General features: G+C 44.2%; 1 protein-coding gene across 33 annotated transcripts in view; it reads left to right on the forward strand.

Annotated features, from left to right (window-relative positions):
- Positions 1-21,536, forward strand: part of Cacna1c (calcium voltage-gated channel subunit alpha1 C) — a 555,448-nt gene that overhangs the window by 341,671 nt on the left and 192,241 nt on the right. For all 33 annotated transcript variants that reach the window (XR_004771141.1, XR_004771142.1, XM_035448892.1 and 30 more), the window contains exon 5: positions 4,775-4,914. Coding sequence is in view for 31 of the 33 variants with exons in the window: in XM_035448892.1 (XP_035304783.1) it covers positions 4,775-4,914 (140 nt within the window). In the remaining 2 variants the exon portion in view is untranslated. The remainder of the gene's footprint in view (positions 1-4,774; positions 4,915-21,536) is intronic.

The following is a 21,536-nucleotide window of genomic DNA, read 5'->3' on the forward strand; positions in this document are numbered from 1 at the left end:
CTTTCATTTCTCCCTCACCTAGATTTATCTCCTTCTCTATCTCCGTCTGCCTGAAAGTCCCACCTAACCTCTTCCTGCCTAGCTATTGACCATTCGGCTCTTTATTAAATCAATCAGAAGGCGCCGTGACAGAGACACATCTTTACAGTGTACAAAAAGTTATTCCACAACAGTGCTGAGCGTCATTAGATGTGCCCTGCCCATTCATGGCCTTCGCTGGAGCATAGGAATTGTAGACAAGTCTAGTGAGGGATCTCAAACAGGAGCCTCAGAGGTGGGATTCAGCACTTTCCTGCCTAGGCCACAGGTGGTAGTGCATCATTAGCCAATAGTTTATTTGTACACTGTTGGTCCCTGCTTCATCCCTTAGAATGTGGCTTCTTATTGCTATAACTCAACCAACTTTTCACGGGGTCAGCCCATATTCTACTCCCTTCCTAGAGTCTGGGCTGAGATGTGAAGTATCCAGACCTGGGATTCCTTCAAATAATCCCTGCTCATCTTTACGGTCTACTATGACCTTTGGGGTATCCCTCATTGATCTCATGTGAAGCCATATTTAGCTACTGGATTTCTGCTATCAGGGGTATTAGCCCTATGAGTTTTACTTCAAGTCTAATTCCTAGCTTATCTTTCTAACATTACCTGCCCCCAAAAGATGTCAGTCACCACTTCTCTCTAACCATGTCTCATTTTACCCCCTTTACAGTAGTAAGTGGATTCTCCTTTGCCTCTCTGTCTTTTGAGAAATCTTTCCTCCTGTACCTTCCTCTGAGGCTACCTCTGGGCAGGTTTCTTGAGACATCCTACAAATCAGAGGGACTCTGATGACAGCCAAGTGCCCTTTGTATGTCTGATTGCCATTCTGGTGGGCATGAGATAAAAGGTATTTCCTTCCCAAAGTGGAGTGGTCTCCTTGGTCTGATGAGAAGAAGGGGTGACTGAATGATTATAGAGGGGACTTCGTTCAGAGCCTTTTCTGTGAACCACCTGCTCCTGCACAACCCAAGAAATAAGGGTCCCCATTCAAGAGATGCTAGCCAGCCTCAAAGCCCTCTGCTGTATCCCCAGCACCCTTTCAGGATGATGGTTCTGTGTCTCTGATTCTCAGGGCTCTCGAATTTTATTTTTCTCTCTTAAAATTTCTAATGCCTGGCTATAGAACTGGTTCTTTTAGCCAAACCTTTATCAAAGTTTTATCTCAAGGCGCCCCAAGAGGTGCGTAGCTCAGAGCCTAGGACATTCAGACATGGCCCTGCTGTCAGAGTTGTCTCTGTCCCTGAGGATTTCCATGGAAGATACTCTGAAAACTCTTTATCCAGACCGTGACCCCTGTTTTGCCTGGCCCTGCCTGGCCTTGAACTTCTGCAAAGCTAAGCCTCTAACTACACCTGGCCCTTTCCCAGGACTGGTTCCTTGGTACATGAGTCATTTAAGGAGCTTACTACTCAAGATCCAAAGTTTCCCTGGCCATCACTTGGCTGACTGTGATAGCAGACTGTAATCTAACACAGGGCTTCTCCAGTAACCCCAGCCTCATTAATGTAGACACATCATCCAGCACACATTGCTAACAGTGATTGGTATAGCTTTTCTAGGCATGAAGGAGTCACACAAGCTGTTCTTCCTATTTCTTTCCAGTGACACCAAATACCTAGCACTCTGGGCCATCCCTAATCAGGTATTCTCTTAGCTAAGTCCTTCCTTTCAGCCCCATTCTGCTGAGACCACCTATTCTACCACACACCCACCTAGCCCAGGGGTCTGCAGACATCGTCTAGAAAGGGCCAGATGGCAAGGGTTATCATGAGAGCTATGTAGTGTCTGTCCTCACTGCTCAGGTCTGTCTGAACTAGAAGACTGGCAGTGTGTAAATGAGAGTAGAACTGCATTTCTGTTCAACTTCATGTGCCAGCAGGAGGCCACCCATGCTCTGAACCCTCAGCTTTCTGTCTGATTGCCTCCTTGCCTATCTGGATCTCCCCAGTGCACTGCCTCCCCATAGTCCCTCAGGGGGCAGAGACTTCACTCTACGGGAGGTTTAGGAGGGAGTTCTTGTTTCTACCTTCAGATTATGCCTTCTTATCTTTTGTTATTTGTGTCATCAGACTCTGCACCCTCTCCTTGTTGCAAACCTCTTCTCACCTGTGAGTCCCTCTTCTTTGTCTAAGAAGGCACAGGCCACACTAGTTCTCCTTAATACTCACTTGCCATCATGCCTCTCACTTGTCAACTTCTGGGGACTGTCTTCCTCAGGGATCCTGATGCCCACCCTATGCTCTGTCTATAGCTAGTTTCTCTGTCGTGACTAATAAAATACCCTCCCCATGTTAGAGTGTCACCTCGCATGCTTCTCCTAACGTCACCTTCTCCCTGCAGCTTCTGCCCTCAAGTACCGTGACTTCACCCCGCTGCCGTCTTTATGTACCCTTTCCTCCTCCACACCTGTCCCTTTCACCTGCCAATCAACTTAGGGCCACTCTCCATCATTACAACCACACTAGCATGGACCCTTGGCTTACTCACTCTTGTCTTTGTCTAACTTGTTCACCTGGAGAAAACACCTCCCCAGATCCCATCCAACTACATGGAAATTTTGGCACCTGAACAGAAATACATAAAACTAAGGACAGTTCCACTCATGACCACCATGGCCAAATTGGCCTTTGGTGACACCCAAAAATCCTTCCTCATGTCCCTACTCTGAGGGGTACTGTACATGTAAAAACATGTAACATATTTTAAAAATTGAATATAAAACAAAGGATGACAAATATCTCATTGTTTTCACTCCATGTTTAGATGCTGTGTTTTGATGGTGTTGGTTCAGATGAAATATGTCTCCATAGTTAGTTTCACCTTCTTTTACTTTATTATCATGGTTACCTGGAAGGTTGCTCACTTGGCTCACATTGGACTTGCTTGTGTTTCTTTCAGGCAGGGCTTGCTGTCCTCTCTGGCTCCAGCTTTTGCCACTCTCTCCAGGGCCTCTCTACTAGGCCATCTCCCACTACTCCCCACATCAGCTGTTTTCTATGTTTCAGTGGCCTTGGTTGTGCTAAATGAAGTAGTACTTTCCCATACGTGTCTTCAGCTCTTGACAGTTGACCATGGCCACCCTGCTTTCCACCGTCTCTGTGGAGCACCAAGTCTCCTGCCCACAAACCCCCTCCTCTTTGCTCTCCTTTGATTTGTTCTCCGATTGCCTGCATAGTGTGGGAGGACCCTGTGGTCCAGTCCTTTCACATGCAGCTTCCAAACAGACCTCATAGTGTCCAACCATAAATACATGTGTTCAGAAAACAGTTTTGTCTCTTTCCTAGACCTTCTTCTGACCTCCAGACACATAACACCCTCTCAGAAGACCATCAGACATACCCCGGTCAGCCCAGACTTGGAGAAGGTGGCAGTGGAATGTGGATGCCTGTACCACCACATCCCGTCCTTCCTATTGCTCCAGCCCAGCTGTTTGAGTCACATCTTGTTCCTGTCACTTCACACTTCCCAACTAGTCCAACAGCCAGACCTACTAGCTCCATCTTAAAAATAAACCCAGTATCTGATGCTCGCCATCTCCAAAATTACCACCTGGCCTGAGCCCCAGCCTCTGTCACTGGGCACTGACACCACTGGACTTAGCTAGATTTCAGTCAGACTGGGTCCCTTTCCTGCCCACGTTCCTGTGGGCCCTCCTTCCTATCCAATTTCAGCTTCCTTCTGTCTTCTCTGTCCTAGTTGTCCTGGCAGTTTGTTGGCCCCTGACATCTCACCTTGCATCTCCCAGGGTCACTGTCCCAACCACTTCGCCTCCTGGTTCCCAGACAGCTGCCAGGCCACACACTCACTTTCTTTCAGCCTCTTGTAAAATGTCACCAGAGCAGTGATTTTTTTCTGAGCTGTCCCCTATGCAAAAGCTGGTCTCTCACCATTGTCACTACAGACCCCTCTTTTCCCCAAGTGACATACTCTGCAACGTCTCCTTACTGACAGCTCAGATCCTGACTGCCCCTAGAGATGTAAACATCTCTTCTGCTCCAACCTAAGTATCTAGCACAGTGCCTGCACACAGTAGGTGCTTGTGTTTGTTAGAGATGTGTGCTCACAGACACATTTTTAGAGGAGAAATCTAGCACAGCGCCGGCACACAGTAGGTGCTTGTGTTTATTAGAGATGTGTGCTCACAGACACATTGTCAGAGCAGAAGTCTGTGCGTTTTAACACGGTGCCTTCACATGTTGGTGGGTACTGCTTGAAGCTCTCCCGATGACCCCTTTAGCCATCCATTCATTTGTAGCTCCTCAGTGGCAGCTATGTGCACAAGTGGGGTGATTTCTAAGGTTTTTTTCCCCCCTGAAACAAATCACACCAGGGTGGTCACCAGGATGGAGGATCAGGCAGGGAGTTGGTGGTTCCCAGCACTAATGGCAGGGAAACTGGGAAGCTGGACTCCACAGCAGTGATGACAGCACCCAAGAGAGAGGGTAGACTTCCCTGCTTTATCCCTGTGCCTTGGCAGCTGTGCCAGGACCCTAGCTCACCCAAACCAAGTACACCAACACACCCTGACAGTTAAGATCCCAGCGTCTCTGCGGGAAGTGTCCCCTCTCCATGTGTGTGATACACTGGCTGATAGAATGTCAACTTGTAGCCTTTTATGGGCCTCCAGTGGCCACACGTGTGGCAGACCCCAGCAGTCTAGGCTGTGTGCTTGGATTGGAGCCCAGCTGAGCAACCAGCTGAGGTCCTGATGGCTCCTCTCTCCCCTCTCTTCTAGGCTTTTTAGTGCAATTTTAGAACAAGCAACCAAAGCTGATGGGGCCAATGCTCTAGGAGGGAAAGGAGCTGGATTCGATGTGAAGGCGCTGAGGGCTTTCCGTGTGCTTCGTCCCCTGCGGCTGGTGTCTGGAGTCCCAAGTAAGTAAAGCCCCACAACTCTCAACAGTGTTCTTTTCATAACTGCCCTCTTCCCTTTGCTGAACTGCCAGGAGCATTTTGTGAAGGAACCTGGTTTCTATGAATGGAAAGTTTCTTATAGACAAATCTCTGTTTTAAAATTGAAGTTCTGGTGCAAATGCACAAAACACATGAGGAGGCCCAGCTTCTGTAGAAACCCTGAGAATACTTCCACTAGTCACACAGCCAAAGAAGACAGCCTGCATAGAGACAGGGCTCCTCAGGCCATGTGCATCTTGCATGCCAAGATAAGAATAAACACATTTACAGCAGAGGAGCCTGGGTCACAGAAGGCTAACCCCTAGTCTGCCTTAGCTCATGAGATTAATTCTGCTCTCTGTATTTTCCAAAAGAAAGTTAAGAAAGCATCACTGGACTTCTGAAAGCTCAGTCCCCAGCCATTTCCTCTTTTCACATTCATGGGGCATCCTCAGCTGCACACAGAGACCTGATACCTGCTATCCAGAAAACAGGTTTCTGCCAGGGAGTGAGAATGGAGAGACTTGCTGCCCTCCAAGATATCATCCTCATGGACCCTCCCTCTGAGCTCAGGAGCTTCAGGCACCTCTTGGCTGCAGCAACCCCTGAGCAACCTGCTCTGGGGAAGCAGCCTTTGTACCATAGAGTCTATAGAGTTCTTTTCTCTCATCCTGTTCAGTCTGTGAATCAGGAAAGAAATCTGGGTTTGTTGGCTGAGATTGTATGTCTCAGGTCAGTACACCAGCCTGAGAAATAGGGAAACAGACTGTCTTTTGAGAAATAGCCCTCCTATCTGCTCTATACTAAGAACCTGAGTGCATTCTTGGTGTTGATAACATCTTAGATTCATAAAGCTCAGGAAACTGCCTGTGGCTCTCCCCTTCTAGTATGCGTGTAGAATGGGAGGGGGATCTTAATTAACTAGTAGCAGAGTCAGGGCTAGACCTGGTCTCCCAACTGCCCTTTCTGCTGTACCACATCATCTTTGAAGAATTCAAGCTATCGTTCTTGGTTGTCTTCGATGTTTGCATGTATTCATGTCTCTTCAACTGCAGTAACACCCAGAGTTATGCCCTTTATTCTCCATGATCTCTGTTCAGTGGTTAGACTTATGTCTAGCCCAGGTGGGGGAACTTGCTGAGTAGGCAAAAGCAGGAAGTGGTGCCTTGTTTAGGGTGCTCCTATTACTGCGATCAACTACCATGACTAAAAGCAAGTTGTGGATGAAAGGGTTTATTTTAGCTTACAACTCTCAGGTCACACTCTCAGTGGTGGAAGTCAGAACAGGAACTCAAGACAGGAACTTAGGGGCAGGAACTAAAGCAGAAGCTGCAGGGAATACTGCTTACTGGCTTGCTGCTCATGACTTGCTCAACCTGCTTTCTTATACAACTCAGGACCACATACCCAGGGCTAGCACATCCCATGGACACACCCACGTCAATCATTGATCATGAAACTGCTCCACAGACTCACTTTTGGGCAATTAGATGGAAACATTTCCGCATCAAGGTTTTTCTTCCCAGATGACTCTAGCTTGAGTCAAGGTAACAAGCCAGAGAAGGACAGTGGTTGTTCACTTGCCCTGGAGACTCTTGGGGCAGAGGTTATAGAGCATCTCAGACTGAAAAGTAACACAGCTAACCCTGTTAAAAGTAACACAATTAAAACTGCTATTATCTACTTGACCTCAACCATTTCATGTTATTTATGGTTTATATGATGGCTAACACCACTTTTGTAATACCTAATGACTTAGTGTTCTTGATTATTCCTTCATAACTCCATAGAGTGGCATTGGGGAGAAAGATGGGAGGCAGGAGTAACTGTCAACACAACATTAAAGGAGATTTTGGAAATACAGCCAGTGTGCAAGAGAGAGGAACTGTGAGCTAACCCTAGACTTCTACCACAAAGTTACCATAGAAAGGCTGAACTCTCACCCTGTTACTTACGTATTCATTAGGGGCTTGGGATCTTACCGAATTGTGAGGGATGTCAGGGCCTATTGCCCTGGAGGAAAGGGGCAGTGCAGGGAAAGAGCACATCACTCGGCCTTTGCCACAAGAACAGGTGATCCCAAGTGCCACATAACCTGCAAGTGGACACAGAATATCTGGTTCACGATGCATGATGGAGAGGAATAGCTATAGCCTTCTGGCCTGAGCATCTCTCTGGGATAGACAGACTCCACATGGTGTCCAATTCCAGAGCCTCAGCTTCAGCAGCAGTGACCTGCTGTCTTCATGGAAGAAGCAGACCATTGGAGAAGATGGCCTGGAGTTAGAACACAAATAGTCCCAGGCTGTGCTTGCTCGCATTCCATTGGCCAAAGCAGCTCATATAACTAACCTCAAAGATGATGGGACAGAAGTGTGTAGTCAGCCTTCCACATTGTGGCCCCTCATCAGAGATTTCAATCAAATGCTGATTTGGTGAATCACAAATACACAGAGAATGGCTCTTCTCTGAGCTTCAAGAAAGTGCTTGGCCCGACCTTTTATGCTGTCTTAGTTTCTGTTCAGTATTTGAAACAGTGAAATATGAGGTCACAATGACCACGTGCAGTGGATTAACACCACCCCATTTTCTCAAAGCCTTAGCAAAACTCTTTGTCTCAGTTTGTGTTTCTATTCATGCAATGAAACACTGACCAAAATTAAGTTGGGAAGGAAAGGGTTTGTTTGGCTTACACTTGCATATTGCTGTTCATCATTGAAGGAAGTCAAATAAATCAAGAACCTGGAAGCAGGAGCTGATACAAAGAACATGGAGGGGAGCTGCTTACTGGCTTGCTCAGCCTGCCTTCTTATAGAGCCCAGGGCCAGCCCAGGACAGCTCCATCCATAATGGGCTGGGCCCTCCTCCACTAATCACTAATTAGTAAAATACCCTTACAGCTGGATCTTATGGAGGCATTTTCTCAACTGAGGTTCCCTCCTTTCGGATAAGTCTAGCTTACATCAAGTTGACATAAGCTAGCCGGCACACTCTTCATTGGAGTCGCCTTTCCAAGCTGTCACCACTTCTTATTCTCCCACTGTGTTACACACACTCACCCAGGCTTTCTCCTCCCCTTACAGTAGTGACTCCAAGGTCCTCTTCTCTGGTCCATTAGCCTTTATCTCTCTGTGCACTGGGTAGTTCTGCATAGCTGACCTTCCTTTGTCCTTGAGCCTCTCATCACTTGGCATCTAAGACACTATTCTCTCCTAGTCCTGCTCTTGTTTTTCTTGCAATTCTTTGTGGTTTCTCATTTTCACCCTTTGTATCACTGGAATGCTCCTGGTGCAATCTTTGTGCCTCTTCTCCATCTGCACTCATTCCCCAGTTGTCCTGTATTATCCAGGTTCATAGTATCAAATATCACACACCCAGTAGCAGCTCCATTTCTCTCATCAGATGTCCAGTGAGCATCACAAATGACCACACCCCAGCTCCCAGATTCTTTTTCACCTTAGTAGATGTTAACACACTTTCCAGCTTTGCTTTTGGGGTCAAACATCTCTGACTTACTTCTGGTTTTTGGTTTTTTTTTTTTTCATTCTTTGTATCAAATCCACCAGAAGATTCTATCAACTTTACCTTCAAAATATGTGAAGAGTGTTTCTTGTTGTCTTCACATTCTCTTCCTTTCCTGCCACCATCATCTCTTATCTGGACAGAATTCTCTGCCTCCACCTATATCCTTCATCAAAGTGTATTAGTTAGGGTGTGAGTGTTTGTGTGTGTGTGTGTGTGTGTGTGTGTGTGTGTGTGTGTGTGTGTTTATATTAAAAGGGAAATTACTAGAGTGGTCTTTAGGCTGTGGTCAAATTGTACAACAATATCTGTCTCCTGATAGAAAGGCCAAGGATCTACATTTAGGGTGAGTCTTCCACCTAAAATAATACAACTGAGAAAAATGTCCCTCGGTTGTACCCAGCTGCTTAAGTTTTAGTTCATTCCAGATATAGCAAGATGGACAGCCAATATTTGCTATCACATAGAGCCTAAGCTGGATGCAGTAGACTATATGGCTCTCTTGAAATTTAAGCCATACCATGTCCTTGCCCACTAAGAACCCTCCAAGGCTTCCCTAAGCCACCCAAAGTAGAAGTTGGAATCCATGTTGTCTCACCTCCCTCTACCCTTCCCCAAACTCCTGGTTTCACCAGCCTTCTCGCCATCCCTGTAGAACCCTGAACTCTCTGCCAAGACAGGTACAATGACCTCTTCCAGCTGTGGCCTTGACTCACATGCCTGCTCACCTCCTCTAGTCTCTGCCAATATATCATCTCCTTCTATCTTATCACTGACGCCCTGTGTCAAGCGTTATCTTTAACTTCTGTGTCCCATAGCAAATTATTGTCTTAAGTGTCTCACATCACTTGCCACTTTTCCCATGCCAATTATGATTTTATTCATTTGTTATCTAAAATGGGAAATTACCAATACGGAGTCAGGTAGAAATATGAGGGATTTTAATAGGGAAAAAGCCTTACTTACAGAGCAACCTAGCCAGCCAGCGTGGCAGCAGCCTGTACAGCAAGCTGAAAGGGTAAAACCGAAAGCAAAACCCAGCCACCTGAAACTCTCATTCTACGTCACCCTGACCACGCCCTCGCAGGCACGGTCAGGCACACCCCTTAAGCGAGCAGCTTCCCCTACAGTTATCCATTATAGCCAGGGTCTCAGTTTACAGTATCTTTGTTCACAGCCATATTTTGGTATCCACAGCGGTAGATGGATGTTGTAGAAGAGCCTCCTGCTGAGTGCCATCCAGTATGGCAGATAGGACTGCCTAGCTCCCCGCATGGTACAAATGCTGTGGGGCACTTACCAGTCCAGAGTCTGAACTCTGCTATTGCACTAGCTCTCCATGGAAATTGTATAAACTATAGTCATAGACGTATGTGGTATGTGATGTCTAGGGAGCAAGTTCCTTAGAAACAAAGGTTAATTCTGTGGTTTATTAAACTTGCAACTCTGAACTCCATGGGGGAAGGGCCCCAAAAGCTGCTCATAATTTTTAAATATATGTACTGAATGTCACTGGAATGTTGATGGAAGATTATGCACAGAGAGGGATGACTCTGAGAGTATAGGCCTGTGAGTCATCACCAGCCTCTTCCAGATCTTACCTTATGGGAGAAGTTGCTGGCCAAGATACAGACATGAATCTATGCTAAGTGTGTTCTCAAAGGTTTTGTAGTAGGAAAAAATACTCATAAAAATGATACGTAGAATAAAAACTAGAGATTCAAAAAAAAATGTTTAGGGAAGGAGTAAGAAGTGCCATGATGAGTAAGCTTTGGGGATACCATAGTTGCAGCAGTGGGGACTGAGCATCAGAAAGCCTCCTAGAGGAGGTAGAATTTGGAATGGATCTCAGTGGACAAATAAGGAAGAACACTACAAAAAGAAAGAGCAGTGTGGTCCTGGAGATGTACACAGGAGGAATTAAGAGCTAATTATAGCAAAAAAAAAAACAAAAACAAAAAACAGACTGTCTGATTTGCTTTGCTCTGTAGAGACTTTTCCATAATAAAGTCCCTCTTCTTGTAAGACCTCTACTCTTTCCCAGAATGGGATGTGAGGCACACATGATGAGTAGAAAGAAGGATAAAGCCATTCATAGCAAGAAGCATGACACAACATGTGTGAACAGTGAGCACTGAGAGCTGTGATCCAAAATTAAAATGTATATGCAGTGGGTATGCTCACTTATAGAACAATAAGCAAGCCCCTCACTATGTGTCCCTCACGTGTCCTTCTGGAGACGACCTTCCAAGGGTGAACTGAATCAAGGAAGGCAACAGATGCAAGTACGAAATCATCCTTTAGGTTCATGAGGCCTTTTATGAAAACTTGGAGCACTCTTGCTCTGATGGAAACAGGAATTGAAAGGCTGTCTCCATTCAAGGGGACACCAGCCATGCCCTCTCCCCATGGTCATCTGGGAGCCATCCACAACACTAGTGTGATACACTAGAGATGATGAGCCTTGTAGTTTATTCCAAAAAAGATAGGGATGGACTTTAAGGGTCCCTATATGTTTGTGCTACCAAGGCAGACCAGCCCTAGCCAGCTCATAAATCCATGTGTGGCTCAGTGCCACCCTCAAGAAAGAAGTAATGAGTACCTGGTCAGGAGTGAACAGGGAAGACTAATGTGGACAGAGAGTACCATGGCTATAGGCAAGTCTCTAAGAGCACTGCTGTCCTCTGTACTAGTAAAGCTCCAAAGACTGCACTGTACAAAGTGACAACTGGGGCAGTCACAAGGATGTAAGCACTCATGGTGGTTCTTGAACTGCAGGGATGGTCATGAACCTACTCAGGACTCAGCTGCCAGACTCAGACCAAAGCAGACTGGTGCAAGACACCAAAATTCCTTTTTCTTGTTGTTGAAAGAAAGAAACTGTTAATTATGGCTTAGATCTTAAAAGTTCCCCCAAAACCAACGTGCTAAAGACTAGAGCTCAGCCTATGGCACTATTTGAAAATAACAGGCCATTTTGGAGGCAGGGCCTGACAGAAAGAAGTTATGCTGTTGGGGACATGCCTTGAACTGGACAGCACCACAAAGTGGCTAGGCTTCCTCCCTTTTGCTCTCCCACTGTGATACACTGTGCCACTACAGACTAAAATCAACAGAGCCAAGTGGCCACAGAGCAAACCCCTGAAACCTTGAGCCAAAATAAACATTACTTCCTTAAGTTGATCATCTCAGGCATTTTGTCATAGCAACAGAAAGTGACTAACAGAATCTTTAACTTAAAAATGCCTGCTAGAGGGGCTAGAGAGTGGCTCACTTGTTGCTCTTGTACCAGACTGGGTTCCATCCCCAGCACCCATGTGGTGTCTGACAACTATCCTTAACTCCAGTTCCAGGGGATCCTATACCTTCTCTGGCCTCCTCGGGCACCAAGCACATAGGTGATGTACATATATTCATGTGAGTAAAACACTGATACTTACGGAAGAAAATAAATAAGTCATAAACAAAAGTATGTAAGATGACTGGCACAAAAAGGAGTAACTTAATCTGTGTGCTCGGTTCCCAAGGTGAGGCACACTTAGCCTGCACCTGTCTGTGAATATGGTGCCTAGTGCCCACCTCAATCTGTTCCCTGTTACTTCTCCTCTTCCCCTCCTGGGGATCAGTGACCATAGGGTGGCCATACTGATGAGTGAGCCACTGCTCCTCATGATCATCATGTTGGGAATATCTTCTGTCTTCACACCTTCATGGTCTAGAAAAGTCGTGATTCAAACCACTGTCATTGCTCCCACACAGTTTTCTATACCCAAGGGCACTCACTTTACTCTAGTAGAGAGGAGGAAGCCTAGGCTTTCATAGATCCTACCAAACAGTGACGTAGGTGTGTGTGTGTGTGTGTGTGTGTGTGTGTGTGTGTGTGTGTGTGTGTGTGTGTGTGTGTGTGTGTCCTAGTGTTTAGGTAATACCTCATGATTCCAGATGTTTCGAGGTCCAGTCTGCCTAGATTCCCAAAATCATGTGACTTGGCTGTGTTGGTTGTTTTAACTGTCAATTAAGCGCAACCTAGAAGAGTCTTAGAAGAGTCTTAATGAGGGAGTGTCTAGATCAGGTTGGCCTGTGGCTATGCCTAGGGGGGGTTGTCTTGATTAGATGATCTAAGAAGACCTGGCCACTGTGGGTGGCACCATTCCCCAGGCAAGGGATTTTGGACCATATAAGTATAGGGAACAATCTGAACACTAACAAGTGTGCATGAATTTATTTTCTCTCCGCTCTTGAATGTGATGTGTCTAGTTGCATGGAGTTCCTGCCTTGATTTCCCTGAAATGATAACCAGTAACTTGGAGTTGTGAGGCAAGCACACCCTTCCCCTCTAAGTTTATTTTAGGTGGGGTATTCTGTCACAGCAACAGAAATGAAACTAGGACTCTGAACCTTTAATTGGCATCTTTTAAGGAAACTGAGTCTCAGAAAAGATATCCATGTCAGAGCAGAGGCTCAACTCCAATGCTCCATTCCCATCTCTTGCTTTTCAACTGCCTGTAACTGTCTTCTGGCCCTTTAATTCCGGTGAACATTACATAGCCCCTTGGGTGGTGACAGGCTGTGCATGAGAGTGCAGGTAGTGAGCAGAAGACAGGACTCCATCAGTCCCTGCTGACTCCTGCCTGGCGGACCCTGGTAGTGAGTTCTGACTTCTGTCCTGATCCTCCACCTTGAAGGACGTGGTCTGGCCCTGTACCACCATCTTCCTTCAGCACTCAGCCTCGAACCTGTCCACACTCCTGCTTCCTGCTGAGTTTCCTGCCTCTCCCTTGCTGATCTTTTCTTCTCTTTTCCTTCTCACTCTCTGCCTTGCTTCCTCTGCTTTTCTGTCAGTTCTTCCTGAAAGATTCTGTATGCCACATAGATTTATCAATGTGAAGGCTCTCTTACAGAGCTGTTTATGAGAACACAGGTAATCACCCACTGGCCCTCCCCCATTCTACTTCTGAGACTACTAGGCCTCCTGTCTCCTACTCAGAATCAACTTCACAGCATAGCCCAGTCTACATCTCTACCCCTTGATCCCGGGAAGTAGGGAGAGTAACCACACCTTGTCATAAGAATTAACCTTCTGCCCTCTTCGAAAGTCAAAATGTGTGACTGAGAATCAGCCATGGCTATCTAGCCGACCGCTATCAAAATGGGGTGCTTTAGCCAGCAAATTCCAAGGCTCCCAATATCATAGAGCTCTTTGATAGCACCAAATGGGACTCAGATTCCTGTGTTTCCTGCAAGACTTCCAGGGAACATGATGAGCTATGGTACCCACTGAACCTCTAACACACATTTATGCAAGCATGCTTGCGCACACAACGCACTATTCTGTACCAGTCTGCCCAGGACTGTTGTCCTCAAGGTACTCCAAAGGGCAGCTGTGAACAGCATTTTTTTTCCACACTCCACAGAGGTGGCTTCCCAGACAAGCTCCTGTGCACATCCCCTGGCCTGCTCTGTTCCAAGGAGCTTGTGAAGGTCCTGATTCGGGTATGGCTTGCCTACCAGAATCAGCAGAAACATGGCTGCAGGGAGGAAATGAGCCCAACCTTTCTCCTCACCTGACTACAGACAGCCCTTTCCTGTTCTTTCCTCGGCTAAGCAGCCCTCATCTTTCTCCCTTCCAGCTCTAGTGTATATCTGCTGCCTACAATTTCTGTTTCCTGCTTTGCCCCAGTTTCTCTGTATACAAACTGTGATTAATAATGTGCACACCACAGATAAGAACAAGCCTTTTCCTGATAGAGCCCTGCTCCCTTCCAGCAATAAAGTCTTTTATGTCCAACCCTGGACAAACCACAGCAGTTGTAAGAGAAAATGACCCCAAAGGTCACAAAGTCAGTGGATCCATGCAATGATCACCTCATGCTTTCTCAGCTCTGCTATCATGGAGTTTTATGATAAATAACTAACAGTATGTGACTTAACCAGAGAAATCACATTATTGGGTAGAGCAGGGTAAAGAAAATATCACTGGCAAAAAAATACACGCCACCAACAGCAAAGTGAAATGTACTGTGGACTTCAATCCTCGTTCAGTAGTGAAAACACACCTTTTCACTTGACAACACAGGTAGGAGGACAACAGGACGTGGCCCATTCAAGGCAGTGGACAGCCTCAAGGGGAGATTCCATTCTGGGAGCTTGATTAAGTGATTAACTGGACCAGTGATCCAGGAAGCAGGGATATCATTCTGGATTTATAGACAGGAAGGACAGCCTCCGACGCTTCACTCGCAGGAATGAAGGGAGATAAAGAATGCAGTCCAGAAGGATGGCAGGGCTGCCCCACAGAGAGGACTAGCTGGAGAGAATGAGGTAGCTGATAGTCGGGGTATGGGCACACTCACCTTTCAAGAATTCATGAACCCCTTGGTCTACCAGGGATGATGAGAAATAGCTCTATTGCCACCTCTGGATTCAGTGGGGAAGTTGGCCTGCAGGTGAGCAGAGCATGGATCTGTGCCGGCATTGGACCAGCTGCTTGACTTTCATTTGTCCAGGAGACTTCAGTTTTCTTAACTGTGAAATGAGAGGGTTAAACAGTTTCGAATTATATTCCTGATCATTGTCATTCTGTATTTTGAAAATAGAGAGTAACAGGGACCTAAGAATTCTTTTTGAGACACTAATTTTAGAACTTTGTAGTTGTTGGCAAGTTGTGACCTCATGCAAATCCCTCCAGTCATTAGCTCCTGAGATAGTAGTGGCCAGACAGTCCAGAGGTGGGAAGTTTGTCATGTGATAAGTCAGCAGTTATGATCAGAGGTGGGAGGTATGTCATGTGGTAAGTCAACAGGTGTCATCAGTGATGGGAAGTATGTCACATGAGAAGTCAACAGGCATGTTCAGAGGTGGCCAGTATACCAGGCAATATGTCAACAGACATTTCTGTGCCTCGCCCTTTCTTGGAAATCTCAACCATGCAAAAGCAGCTAATAGCAAGGTGACTAGCACTTAATTAGAACTACTGCTAATGATAAAGTCCACTTAGACTTGTTAGTGATCCATACTAAGTGCTGGAAAGGAAAAGGAAACACAGGGAGTTCAGGATCCCATTAAGTGATCAATGTGCCCAGCACGAGCTCCATGCCTTTCTTATGCTCACATTCTCATGCTGACTTATGCAGTTACTAGCTGAATGACAGCGGCACCACCGCTGAGGCCCACATTCCCAGAATCACCAAGTACTGGACATGTTCCCCAGTTCCTTAGTCCATAAGATGGGGGCTAAAATTGCATCTATCTCATGGAAATTTTGAGGATTCAACAAGCAAATGTTGTTGAGACAGTCAAGGTCGCATTCAATGCATTGGAAGCTTTCTACAAATATTGGTTGTCTGCATCCCTATGACTTCAACTTCCTATCTACTTACATAGGTTCCAAGTTGGTTAGTTAGGAAAGACAGACTCCTATACTTGACTTCTAAAATGACATTCATGTCATTCAGCTTTCTGTTGCCACAACAGAAGCTGAGAAAATAAACTTATAAGGAGGGGCCTCGTTTCGGCTTGTGGTTTCAGAGAGTCTGGTCTGTGAGTGATTGGTGCAGTAGCTCTTGAGCCTGTGGTGGACGGGCCATAATGGGGAGGTGCACACAGCAGGGCAAAATCTCAGTTCATGACCAGAAAACGAGAAAGAGGAAAAGACTAGAGTCTCGAATCTCCCTCAGAGTGACACCACACACCTCTAGTGACCCAAAGACTTGCACTAGGTCCCACCTCTGAAGGGTCTGCCACCTCTCAATAATGCCATCCCAGGGACCACACCTTTAATGCATAGACCTTTGGGATGTAGTCAGGATCCAGACTGTAACAGCTTTGCAGAGGTACAGATTATAGTCAATGAAACTAGAAGATCTTACATGATAGCATAGTTTCATTACAACCTTTTGTCCTGTTGGCTATACATATTTTATAACCATACCCCATGTTACTGTTTCACAGTAAACAATCAGATGGCTTAAGTAAATTATGGAAGAAACTCAAACAGTCTTTTATGTGTCTGCTTACCTGCCATTTCTGGGTCTCCTACTGTATAAGTGGGTTGTGACATCTTCAGAGACTGTTTCCTGCTTCTCTGTCACCCTTATTCCAGGACTCTAAGTACACACGTTTAGCCATCACATATTAGTCTGTTTGTCCTTAAAGATTTGTTCATTGTTTTCTAACTTCTTTTTGGTCTGTCTTCCACAGATAGGATAATTTACCATTCCAGTTCACTTATTTTTGTTTGTTCTTCTTCTGCTGTCTCTATCTTCACTGAGATTATTCTGTGATTTTTTTTTATTTTAGTCTTCTGCTCAGTTGGTTTTTAAATTTAGAGTTTTAATTTGGTTCCCTTTAATATAGCTCCCAACTACCTATGGCATGCTTCCATTCCCTCTTTAATACAATATACTTGTTGAACTAGATATGTTTTCCTGTGTGTGTGCATATGTATGTGTGTGTATATGCATGCATATAACAACTGTTTAAAAAATACTTGTCTGTTAAGTCTAACATCTAGACAGTCTCATTTTTTGTTGGACATATATCACGCATTCCCATTTCTTTGTGTATCTGGTGATTTTTATGAGCACTGGAATCATGGGTAATACGCTACAGAGACTCTGGAATCTACCATCTTCCTAAGCTTTTTAATTCTTGGGCAAGCAGCTTGGGTTCTGAGCTTGTGTAGACTTGGTTTTATTCTTGTTGGTGTGGATCAAGTGAAAATCCAAGCCCCTAAGCCTAAAATTCCATCCACTGATCCATCATCCCAACCTGAAAATATATAGGTTTTTTTTTTTAATATGTGACTTTTTTTAAGTTTGAAGGTGTCCCTTCGATAAAAATTATCAGTGGCAGAGTTTCTATTGATGTGTTAAAATGGAGAGGTGGTGAGCATTTTGTTTAAACCAAATAGGAGGATGAACACATGGTGCGGGATCACCGTGAGCAGATAGCAACAAAAACATGGTTCTTGTTTTCACGACACCTCAGCCAGGAGAGAAAGTTGTGAATTGTTTGCATAGAAAAGTATTTGTTGCAGAAATAGGTATAAAGAAGTAAAGTTCTAGCTTGGTCACTCAATTTGGTAACACTGTAGGGAGTGATTTGCCGCCAACCCCATGTGGAAATTCATCATTTCCCCCCCAAACCTGTACTTTCTATTCACGTTTTAAAAGAGGAGTAAGAACCTGAGATAAGTGTGACCAGACCATTTTGCCTGCCCCTGCATCCAGCCTTATCATAAATGATCACTCTGAAGATAGCCAGTCCCTAGAAATTTTATTCTAAAAGTAGCCAAGGTGTAGCCCTGAGAGAAACTTCTAGAATCTATACAGGCATTCAGACAGGGTCTCTAGTTCTGAGCATGATGTCTGCAGGAAAACAGTGGGGAGATTTCCCCACGTGATGTTGCTCTTCAGAAGTGCAGGCTACTCTTGCTTTTGAAAATGTTAGGTGAGAGCCGACCCTGCTCAGAGACATCTGACGCCAGGGATCTGCTCAGTGGATCCGAACTCTGAAGCGGGATCCAGCACACCTGGACACTGCCAAAGCCCCGGTAACAGTGCCACCTCGATCCACGAGAAGAGGACAGACATCAAGAGTATTGGATCTGTTTGCATCTACCAAAAGGGAACCTTGGTCCCATACCCACCAGGAGAGGAAGAGACTCCTGCTACATCCACCATAAGAAAGGATGAGAAGAGAACAATATAAAAGCATATTCAACAACAGAAAACCCAATATGACACCACCAGAGACTAGGAACCATACACCAGCAAGACCTGAACATCACAATGCAGATGACCCAGAAGAGAATGACCTGAAAAACATCTTCATGAAAATGATAGAGGGCCTCAAAGAGGACATGAGAAAATCCCTTAAAGAAATGGAAGAAAAAAACAAACCAAAAAATACAAGATATCAACAAATCTCTCAAGGAAACAGTTCAAGACCTAAAAACTGAAATAGAGACAATAAAGAAAGTACAATCTGAGGGAATGCTGGACATAGAAAAGCTGGGTAAACGATCAGGAACTACAGATGCAAGCATAACCAACAGAATACAAGAGATGGAAGAGAGAATCTAAGGAGTTGAAGACACACTAGCAGAAATAGACTCATCAACCAAAGAAAATCTTAAGTCCAAAAAATCCCTAACACAAAATATCCAGGAAATATGGGATACCATGAAAAGACGAAACATAAGAATAATAGGTATAGAAGAAAGTGAGGAAATCCAACTCAAAGGCACAGAAAACGTATTCAACAAAATCATAGAAGAAAACTTTCCCAACCTAAAGAAAGACATGCCAATGAAAATACAAGAAGCCTGCAGAACACCAAATGGACTGAACCAAAAAAAAGTCTCCTCACCACATAATAATCAAAACACCAAACATACAGAATAAAGAGAAAATATTTAGAGCAGCAAAGGAAAAAGGTCAAGTAACTTATAAAGGCAAACCTATCAGAATTACACCTGACTTTTCCATGGAAACTCTGAAAGCCAGAAGGTCCTGGATAGATATTCCACCTGCACTAAGAGACCAGCCCAGACTACTATACCCAGCAAAGCTTTCAATCAATATAGATGGAGAAAAAAAGATACTCCATGACAAAACCAGATTCAAAAAAACACATATCCACCAATCCAGCCCTATAGAAAGTTCTGGAAGGAAAACAGAAACCCAAGGAAGTTAACTACAAACAGAAAAATATAGGCAATAGATAATCCCACTTTACCAACAGCCAAAAGGAAAAAGGGATAGAATCCCGCACATAATTTTGCCACCATCACCAAATCAAAAACAAACAAGAATGAGCAATCAGTGGACATTAATATCCATCAACATTAATGGTCTTAACTCACCTATAAAAAAAGACACAGATTAGCAGAATGGATAAGAAGACAGAATCCAACCTCCTGCTGCATACAAGAAACACATCTCAACTTCAAAGACAGATGGTACCTAAGAATTAAAGGTTGGGAAAAGATTTTCCAATCAAATGGACCCAAGAAACAAGCGGGGGTAGCAATCCTAATATCCAACAAATTGGACTTTAAACTAAAATCAATCAAAAGAGATGAAAGAGGTCACTTCCTACTCATCACAGGAGAAATCCATCAGGATGAAGTCTCAATTCTGAACATTTATGCCCCCAATACAAAGGCATCCACGTTTGTGAAAAAAACATTACTAAAACACAAATCACACATAAAACCACACACACTTATAATGGGAGACTTCAACACCCCACTCTTACCACTGGACAGGAAGACCAGACAGAAATTTAACAAAGAAACAAAGGAACTAATAGAAGTTATGGTGCAATTGGACTTAAAAGATATCTATCGAACATTCCATCTAAATATAAAACAATTTACCTTCTTCTCAGCGCCACATGGAACCTTCTCTAAAATCGACCACATACTTGGCAACATAGCAAACCTCAACAGGTAAAAACAAAATTGAAATACCCCCTGTAACTTATCAGACCACCATGCTTTAAAGTTAGAATTCAACAACAAAACCAATTACAGAAAACCTACAAACTCGTGGAAATTAAGTAACACCCAATTTCACCATTCCTGGTTCAAGGAAGAAAGAAAGAAAGAAATTAAAGATTTCTTAGAATTCAATGATAATGCAAACACAACATACCCAAACCTATGGGACACTCTGAAAGCAGTGCTAAGAGGAAAGTTCATAGCACTAAGTGCCCACATGAAGAAACAGGAGAATAATCACACTAGAGAATTAACAGCACAACTGAAAGATTTAGAACACAAAGAAGCCAATACACCCTGGAGGAGCAGACGCCAGGAAATAATCAAATTGATGGCTGAAATCAATAAAATGGAAACTAGAAGATCAATACAAAGAATCAATACAACGAAGAGTTGGTTCTTCGAGAAAATCAACAAGATAGACAAACCTTTATCCAAACTTACCAAACAGCAGAGAGTGAACATGCAAATTAATAAAATCAGGAATGAAAAGGGGGGCCTAACAACACACACAGAGGAAATCCAGAGAATCATCAGGTCATACTTCGGAAACCTATATTCCTCAAAATTCAAAAATCTAAAGGAAATGGACAATTTTCTGGACAGATTTCACTTACCAAAATTGAATCAAGAACAGATAAGCAACTTAAACAGACCTACAACCCCCAATGAAATAGAAGCAGTCATCAGAAGTCTCCCAACCAAAAAAAAGCCCAGGGCCAGATGGCTTCAGTGCAGAATTCTACCAGAAATTCAAGGAACAGCTAATACCAATTCTCCTCAAAGTATTCCACACAATAGAAGCAGAAGGATCATTGCCAGACTCTTCTTTTGAGGCTTCAATAACCTTGATACCCAAGCCACACAAAGAAACAATTAAGAAAGAGAACTATAGACCAATATCCCTCATGAACATTGATGCAAAAATTCTCAATAAAATACTGGTAAATCGAATCCAAGAACACATCAGAGAAATCATCCACCATGATCAAGTAGGCTTCATCCCAGGGATGCAAGGATAGTTCAATATACCTAAACCCATCAATGTAATCCACCATATAAACAGACTGAGGAAAAAAAACACATGATCATCTCACTAGATGCAGAAAAAGCCTTTGAGAAAATCCGACACCCCTTCATGATAAAGTCTTGGAGAAATCAGGGATAACAGGAACATACCTCAACATAATAAAAGCAATATACAGCAAGCCAACAGCCAACATCAAATTAAATGGAGAGAAACTCAATGCAATTCCTCTAAAATCAGGGACAAGACAAGCCTGTCCACTCTCTCCATACCTTTTCAATATTGTCTTTGAAGTTCTAGCTAAAACAATAAGACAACAAAAGGAGATCAAGGGAATACAAATCGGAAAGGAAGAAGTCAAACTCTCACTATTTGCAGATGATATGATAGTCTACATAAGTGACCCAAAAAACTCTACCAGGGAACTCCTACAGCTGATAAACACCTTCAGAAAAGTGGCAGGATACAAGATTAACTCAAAAAAATCTGTAGCCCTACTATTTACCGATGACACATTGGTGGAGAAAGAAATCAGAGAAACATCACCCT

Source organism: Cricetulus griseus, chromosome 8, assembly GCF_003668045.3.
Source record: "Cricetulus griseus strain 17A/GY chromosome 8, alternate assembly CriGri-PICRH-1.0, whole genome shotgun sequence".
Taxonomy (NCBI): Eukaryota; Metazoa; Chordata; class Mammalia; order Rodentia; family Cricetidae; genus Cricetulus; species Cricetulus griseus.